This window comes from Armigeres subalbatus, unplaced genomic scaffold (assembly GCF_024139115.2).
Source record: "Armigeres subalbatus isolate Guangzhou_Male unplaced genomic scaffold, GZ_Asu_2 Contig1814, whole genome shotgun sequence".
NCBI classification, from domain to species: domain Eukaryota; kingdom Metazoa; phylum Arthropoda; class Insecta; order Diptera; family Culicidae; genus Armigeres; species Armigeres subalbatus.
The window spans coordinates 23,724-32,167 of record NW_026942633.1 but is presented as its reverse complement, the minus strand read 5'-3'; the positions used below and the strand labels follow the sequence as shown (position 1 = coordinate 32,167).

The following is an 8,444-nucleotide window of genomic DNA, read 5'->3' as shown; positions in this document are numbered from 1 at the left end:
CCGAATCGCGGATTCCTGGATCTCGACATTGCACTGCTCCTTCGGTGCGTCAACCAGGTCTCCGGCTTCGGTTATTTCATCCATGCCCTTGCACTGGATGTTCAGGACTGGGCACAGGGCTCTAACCTGAACCCCGTCACCCAGGACCTCCTCCGTCAACTTTTTATACTCGGAACTCTTCCGAGTAGCATCCCGCTTCAAGACGAGAATCATCTCGCCTTTGCGCGTTCTTCGGATGCAGTTGACATCCCCTCCTAGACTAGAGAGCTTCTCGGTGCCTCTCATAGTCTTTAGGACTTCGGCATAGCTTTTATCGTCAGTCTTGACAATAATCGCTTCGCCTCTGTCCTTCCGCTTGTCGCTGCCATTGGAAGGCGCACCCTTTTTCACACGGGCTCTACCCTTCTTAGCAGTGACCTGTTCCGCACCTTTGGTCGCACTCCTTGCGACCTGCTGACGACTTCGTTTCAACTTTCTTGGATTCACGACCTCTGTCCATGGCAGGACTTCCTCCCGGCGATCCTCTGGTATCTTCCTTGATGGAGGTACCATTTTCCTCTCGGTCTTATCCACTCGGACCTTCTCGACGGTCCGTGCCGAGGCTTTATTAGCTACTTTCGGGTCCGCCTCTTGCGTGACCTTACTTAGCTTAGGAGTTGCTCCGCTAATTGCCATACGCCGTTGGAGCTCTGCAGTCTGGCTCTCCGCCAGCTGCTTCCCCTCTGTAAGGAGCCGAATCTTCGATTCAGCCTCCTTCGAGGCCTTCACCGCTTGGCTAACCGCCAACTCTTTCTCCTCAGTAAGAAGACGGATCTTGTGCTCCGCCTCCTTACTGGCTTCCAGCAAGGACTTCCATTCCGACTTCGCCTCCACGACTAGAGCGCAGAGGGTCAGTACGGCCTGCTTCAAGTCCTTACTGTAATTCACCCGGTTGTCCAGGAAGGACATGATTACGTCCGATACGTCCGTAATCACTTCCATGTCACATATGCAGTTTCTCTAACTAGTGCTGTTGATACATTTTTCAGGGTCATATTTGTGAAATAAATGCATGCAATCAAATATGATGGAAATAATGGGATCTATTCCCATTAATTGCTGTTTTGACTTCTCTTTCGCGATATATTTTATGATGAGCGAGAAAGGCATCATCACCGCTAGGTGAGTTAATCTGGGTTTTTTCAATTAGTTTTAAGATCAACAATAAATCAGGCAATATAAAATTATGTAGGTAATAGAATTCAGGAACTCTATACACCCAACCAGCGAATGAAATATTTGAATACGGTTCTCCATAAAAAATATAAAGAAACTGTATAAATAATACTTTTGGATATATAATTGCAAAAGATTTTAATGGAAACATTATATTGAAATCATACCATTTTGTAGTATTTTAATCTTCTTTTTCTTTTATGGCTCTACATTCCAACTGGAACTTGGCCTGCTTTTCAACTTTGTGTTCTATTAGCATTTTCACAAGCTTTTTTTTTTGTCTTTATTAAGGAGACTTTCAGCCCGAGGCTGGCTCGTCTCCGGATTTTCACAGTTATTAATTGAAAGCTTTCTATGCCGCTATTACATGAGTATGTATCTTGTGTGGCAGGGACAATGGATTCACTATGCACAGGGAGTCAAGAATGTTTCCCACCCGGAAACATCCTGGACCGTACCAAGAATCAAGTCCGCATCACAAAAAACAAGAAAATTCAGGTCCTATTTTAAAAGTTGCAAAAGTTCAGCTTAACTGAGAAATTAATTAATTTCAATCGCGTAATAAAAACCTAGGTATAACTTATTTTTTGTGCTTTGTAATTAATTATTCCATAAGTAACAAATGGTCGTGATAATATTCAACGGATTGAGAAATCACCGAGATTTGTGAGCTTATACATAAAATTGTGGACGCGAAATAGGATGAACCCCATCCCACCACATATCATTTAGTTATTGAAGTTAAGTAATAAATTTCGAGCATCCCTAGTAACACAAGTTCACACACGTTGTGATGATCGCATCCTGGAAGCACTTTCTCCTCTTTCTTCATGCCTATTTCAATTTTATTGAAGTACCGAACACAAAAGGTGAAATATGATTATGCACCACCATATGATCGTGTGTTTATACACAGACAGGCGTTATCACTGACGGTCAATGCCGCCGTCTCCAGTCGATATAAAAGCAACCGGTACTACCATATTCCACTATCAGTTCCAATTTTTCTTCATACATCGTTGATCGTTGCACGTACCTTCGGGAGCCAGCTTCGCATAATTTTAGCAAGATGAAACTATTAATTGCCGTATTCGCTCTTATCGCAGTGGTAAGTTCATACTGAAATTCAACTGGAACAAACCATCATAACTAGGAATTTCTTTCTCAGGTTGCTGCCGACTTCAAAGTTTCCACCTCGGAGGATCTGCTGCAGTACCGCACGGAGTGTGTCTCTGCGCTGAACGTTCCGGCCGAATACGTGGAGAAGTTCAAGAAGTGGGAATTCCCCGAAGACGATACCACCAAGTGCTACATCAAGTGCGTGTTCAATAAGATGCAGCTGTTCGAGGATACTGAAGGCCCTCTGGTCGATAATTTGGTCCAGCAGCTGGCTCACGGTCGCGACGCTGACGAAGTCCGCACGGAGGTGCTGAAGTGCGTGGATAAGAATACGGACAACAACGCTTGCCACTGGGCATACCGCGGATTCCAGTGCTTCCAGAAGAATAATCTGTCCCTGATCAAGGCCAGCATCAAGAAGGATTGAGAGAAATAGTGATTGGAATGACGTGAGCTGCAGTTATGATACAAGTGTCTAGTTGAAAAGCTGAAAACGATGAAGATAGATGAGGAATTCGAGGAATAAATAAAATGTTTTTGTTGAAGGTTCATTTCACATACATATTTTGATATTATTTTTTAATTCCAAACTTTTTTTATCACCATTGATTTTTTTAAAAATTTCATGGCTATCGATATTATTGGTGTCTCTACGTTTTTCACGGTGTGTTTGTTCGAAGAGGCTTATTTTCAAAAAATCAGTATCTCTAAAACACTCACTACACGAAAGTATAGGTTTGCCTCTTTCACGTAGGTGCATTTTTAAAATGTTCTATCGGGGGTCATTTTTCCATACATTTTTGGGGGGGTTAAATCGGCTATCATTTGAGATTTCTATGGAATTTGCACCAGAAATAGTGAAAAAAATAAAAATTGTTCTAGATCCCCCGATAGAACATTTTAGTTTACCCACTATATGAAAGAGGAAAGCATATACTTTCACGTGGTGGGTGTTTCAGAGATACTGATTTTTGAAAAATAATGTTTCCCCATAAAGACACCGTGTTTTATCTTCTTCATCTAATCTTTACCATTCACCTGAACTATGTATAAACATATTCGTAAACTCATTCTCTTCAGTATTTTCATCCTATCCTTATACGTATTATCACATTTTAATCATTGAAGACATTGAAAGACTTCTTCCCCATTAATTTGCAATTTCAACAATGCACCAATCGTCGAACCGTTCGAAGATCATCTATCTATGCGAAAGATTTTATGTTTGAGATGCAGTATTTTATTCATGAAATCAACTTGGAAGTAGGTATGAGTATAAATCGCATCTCAAAAAATTACGAATTACAAAAGTAATCAATATGAACAACTCATTAATTGCACTCTTGGAGTTTCCGCTGGAACGGGTTCCAGGTTGATCAAATGTTGGTAAGCGAACACAATTGCCAGTATGCGGCATTAGCTTCACTGATTGGGCATTTCCGAGCAGCACATGTCAGGCACAAGTTGTTGCGGCAACTTTATTTAGACTAAATATAGTTTGGTCATAAAAAAGTTGCAATACCCTTTGTACAACATGTGTGCTGCGACGGTTTATAGTGGTATCCACAGTATGTCCCTAGCGGCATCGAGATCAAACAGGCCTCGGGCAGAAGCCATGAACAGAATTACAAAATATGATATGCACTCGATTGATATAAGAGATAAAAGAACAGGCAACAATATCAAAAAATTGCACCGAAATATCATTCATATATCTAGATATGCTATGGGTAAGAACAAACTAATGGCACATGATATTGATCACTTCTAGCATAACTTGATCCCCTCATAATATTTAAGTGCCAGATATTGATATTGTCGTCTGATCTTTGTTCTCTTATATCGCTTATATCAAATATGTCCATATCTCATGTTGTTATCTAATCAACATTTGATATTATCGTCTACTCGGGGCATGTGCCTAATAATCCAAAATCGATTTAAAACTGGTACTATGGCGCGTCACGATCTATTTTGTCTAATCTAGGTGATGGATCAAACCTACTTCGACGAGACACTCCCTGGCGTCGGACCTCCACCACCTGCCTTCTGTAAGCTTGAGCTATTCGGATCCAAGGTAGATCGGTGTCTACTGAAATAAACCTCGGGCGAATTTTTGATATTGTGACAAGATATTCCTCTGCGACAAAGCCTCCTCGTAAGCGAACATCCCCTGTCCGAATCCCCGAAGGGATTCTGTCCGAATCCCCGAAGGGATTCTGTCCGAATCCCCGAAGGGATTCTGTCCGAATCCCCGAAGGGATTCTGTCCGAATCCCCGAAGGGATTCTGTCCGAATCCCCGAAGGGATTCTGTCCGAATCCCCGAAGGGATTCAGTCCGAATCCCCGAAGGGATTCAGTCCGAATCCCCGAAGGGATTCTGTCCGAATCCCCGAGAAGGGATTCTGTCCGAATCCCCGAGAAGGGATTCTGTCCGAATCCCCGAAGGGATTCAGTCCGAATCCCCGAAGGGATTCTGTCCGAATCCCCGAAGGGATTCTGTCCGAATCCCCGAAGGGATTCTGTCCGAATCCCCGAGGGGATTCTGTCCGAATCCCCGAAGGGATTCTGTCCGAATCCCCGAAGGGATTCTGTCCGAATCCCCGAAGGGATTCAGTCCGAATCCCCGAAGGGATTCAGTCCGAATCCCCGAAGGGATTCAGTCCGAATCCCCGAAGGGATTCAGTCCGAATCCCCGAAGGGATTCAGTCCGAATCCCCGAAGGGATTCAGTCCGAATCCCCGAAGGGATTCAGTCCGAATCCCCGAAGGGATTCAGTCCAGATCCCGAAGGATTCTGTCCGAATCCCCGAAGGATTCTGTCCGAATCCCCGAAGGGATTCTGTCCGATCCCCGAAGGTTCTGTCCGATCCCCGAAGGATTCTGTCCGAATCCCCGAAGGGATTCTGTCCGAATCCCGAAGAGTTCTGTCCGAATCCCCGAAGGATTCTGTCCGATCCCGAAGGGATTCTGTCCGAATCCCAGGAGGGATTCTGTCCGAATCCCAGGAGGGATTCTGTCCGAATCCCGAAGGATTCTGTCCGAATCCCCGAAGGATTCTGTCCAGATCCCCGAAGGATTCTGTCCGATCTGAAGGGATTCTGTCCGAATCCCGAAGGGATTCTGTCCGAATCCCGAAGGGATTCTGTCCGAATCCCCGAAGGATTCTGTCCGAATCCCGAAGGGATTCTGTCCGAATCCCCGAAGGATTCTGTCCGAATCCCCGAAGGGATTCTGTCCGAATCCCCGAAGGATTCTGTCCGAATCCCGAAGGATTCTGTCCGAATCCCCGAAGGGATTCTGTCCGAATCCCCGAAGGATTCTGTCCGAATCCCGAAGGGATTCTGTCCAGATCCCCGAAGGGATTCTGTCCGAATCCCCGAAGGGATTCTGTCCGAATCCCCGAAGGATTCTGTCCGAATCCCCGAAGGTTCTGTCCGAATCCCCAGAGGATTCTGTCCGAATCCCCGAAGGGATTCTGTCCGAATCCCGAAGGGATTCTGTCCGAATCCCCGAAGGATTCTGTCCGATCCCCGAAGGATTCTGTCCGAATCCCCGAAGGGATTCTGTCCGAATCCCCGAAGGTTCTGTCCGATCCCCGAAGGATTCTGTCCGAATCCCCGAAGGGATTCTGTCCGATCCCCGAAGGATTCTGTCCGAATCCCCGAAGGGATTCTGTCCGATCCCCGAAGGTTCTGTCCGAATCCCCGAAGGATTCTGTCCGATCCCCGAAGGGATTCTGTCCGAATCCCCGAAGGTTCTGTCCGATCCCCGAAGGTTCTGTCCGAATCCCCGAAGGGATTCTGTCCGAATCCCCGAAGGATTCTGTCCGAATCCCCGAAGGGATTCTGTCCGATCCCCGAAGGGATTCTGTCCGAATCCCGAAGGGATTCTGTCCGAATCCCCGAAGGGATTCTGTCGAATCCCCGAAGGATTCTGTCCGAATCTGAAGGGATTCTGTCCGAATCCCCGAAGGATTCTGTCCGAATCCCCGAAGGATTCTGTCCGAATCCCGAAAGGATTCTGTCCAGATCCCGAAAGGATTCTGTCCAGATCCCCGAAGGATTCTGTCCGAATCCCCGAAGGGATTCTGTCCGAATCCCGAAGGGATTCTGTCCGAATCCCCGAAGGGATTCTGTCCGAATCCCGAAGGATTCTGTCCGAATCCCCGAAGGGATTCTGTCCGAATCTCCCGAAGGATTCTGTCCGAATCCCCCGAAGGATTCTGTCCGAACTCGAAGGGATTCTGTCCGAATCCCCGAAGGATTCTGTCCGAATCCCCGAAGGATTCTGTCCGAATCCCCGAAGGGATTCTGTCCGAATCCCCGAAGGATTCTGTCCGAATCCCTGAAGGATTCTGTCCGAATCCCCGAAGGGATTCTGTCCGAATCCCCGAAGGGATTCTGTCCGAATCCCCGAAGGGATTCTGTCCGAATCCCCGAAGGGATTCTGTCCGAATCCCCGAAGGGATTCTGTAGTCATATTCATATCTATTTTGAACTTAGTTTGAAATGTGTTCAAATGTGTTTTGCATATCAGCCTACCTACATGACTCGAAGTTGATGTCAAGAACACAATCTAAACGGCATCAAGAAATAAAAAAATCTACTTCTATGTCTGATTGGCGAATATAGCAATTTCATTACCAAGGATGTTATCGATCATTTAATAATCTACGTTCGATCATTTAGTAGTTTGTCAATAACTCAATCCAAAGACTAAAATTTACAATATGTTATATGGTGAACTTCTAGAGCGAAGGTTTTTCTACAACTCTGTCTAACAATTCGTTCTTTGAATTTCAAAAATAACGGAGCAGTGCTAGTAACTTATACTAAAAGTTTGAACTTTGCTGTTATCGTTTAGTATGAGTTACTGCAACTGGCGCCTCGACTCCGTTAATACAGTCCCTTCCCGATTTTGGCAACACGACCGGATTTTAATGTTGCCAAAATGGGGATGTTGCCAAAAACGGGAAAAAAATTTCATACAAAATTTCAATTTTTTTTTATTTCATGATTGATTTTAAATACTTAGAATATGTACTACAAAGTATGTGGAGTGTGTTTAAGTGATGCACGTGCATCATAATTGACATTTTTGCGGTATTATTCATAACTCGGAGAATGTAGTTCAAACAGATTTCAAGAATGATAATCAAACGATAATGTAACTAATTAGCCAATTACATAATACAAATTTAATAATAAATAATATTAGAAATTAACAATAGCGTCGGCCACGTCCTTACTAAAAATTGTGACGTCCCTACTAAAAATTGTGGCGATTTAAAAACGTTTCTAATGTAGTTCATTGAAGTGCTGACTTCAATCTGACATCTCATATAAATTTTAGTCCACCAAAAATGCTTGTTTTTATCATAATTCACTATATAATCCGATCCGACGGATACAAGATGACTAAATGTGCTACAAATTTCGAATTCTTGTATAATGGATTTTGATGGAGGAAAACTTTCTTGTGGTCGGTGTGATTAAGAGTACAGTTCTTTTACAACTTTCGCTGACATTATGGAAAAAATGAACGCAAGGCATAAGACATTCCATTGTTTTGGAAAATGGTTATAGAAATTTGCGTTCTGCACATTGGTCAAGAGTATCCAATGTAGTGTGAGTATGGGTTAACTACACTCGACTCACTAAAACCAAATCCCTTTGCACTAGTCGGTCTCCTAGCACTCAATCCAGGAGAATTTCAGGCGGCAATGATTGATCCATGAGCACAATGTGCACCTCGCACTACGAGTGACAGTGTGGCCAAGTGGAAGCTGGAAGACCATTTGCGGCATGCCACCTCTGACACTCGATAGCAGTCAACCTACGGACAAACTGGTACTCGCTGCAGGTCATCGCACTCCAGTTCTCCATGCACTACTTTCATTATTATAACTTTGAAAAGATGGAAGAATCCTACACCAGACCGAAGAAGGAAGCGAAGCAGATCGGACTAGTCATTAACACGTTGAAGACGAAGTAGGCTCAAGAGAAGACAACGGCCATTCACCACGAGCTTGTATCAATGGCAACAAAATCAAGGTGGTTGAAGAATTCGTGTACTTGGGCTCACTTGACCTCCGATAACGATACCAGC

At 44.4% G+C, this 8,444-nt stretch overlaps 1 protein-coding gene across 1 annotated transcript; it reads left to right on the top strand.

Annotated features, from left to right (window-relative positions):
• The first annotated feature begins 2,166 nt into the window (after positions 1 to 2,166).
• LOC134203359 (general odorant-binding protein 99a-like) lies at positions 2,167 to 2,894 on the top strand. The gene is made up of 2 exons (XM_062678231.1): positions 2,167 to 2,323; positions 2,384 to 2,894. The coding sequence occupies exons 1-2, from the start codon at positions 2,285 to 2,287 to the stop codon at positions 2,759 to 2,761; spliced, it is 417 nt and encodes a 138-aa protein (XP_062534215.1). The 5' UTR covers positions 2,167 to 2,284; the 3' UTR covers positions 2,762 to 2,894.
• Positions 2,895 to 8,444: the final 5,550 nt, after the last annotated feature.

Coding starts and splice junctions, on each gene's coding strand:
- LOC134203359 (XM_062678231.1), top strand. CDS start 2,285: ATGAAACTATTAATTGCCGTATTCGCTCTTATCGCAGTG. Junction 2,324..2,383: donor TATTCGCTCTTATCGCAGTG/GTAAGTTCATAC, acceptor TTTCTTTCTCAG/GTTGCTGCCGACTTCAAAGT.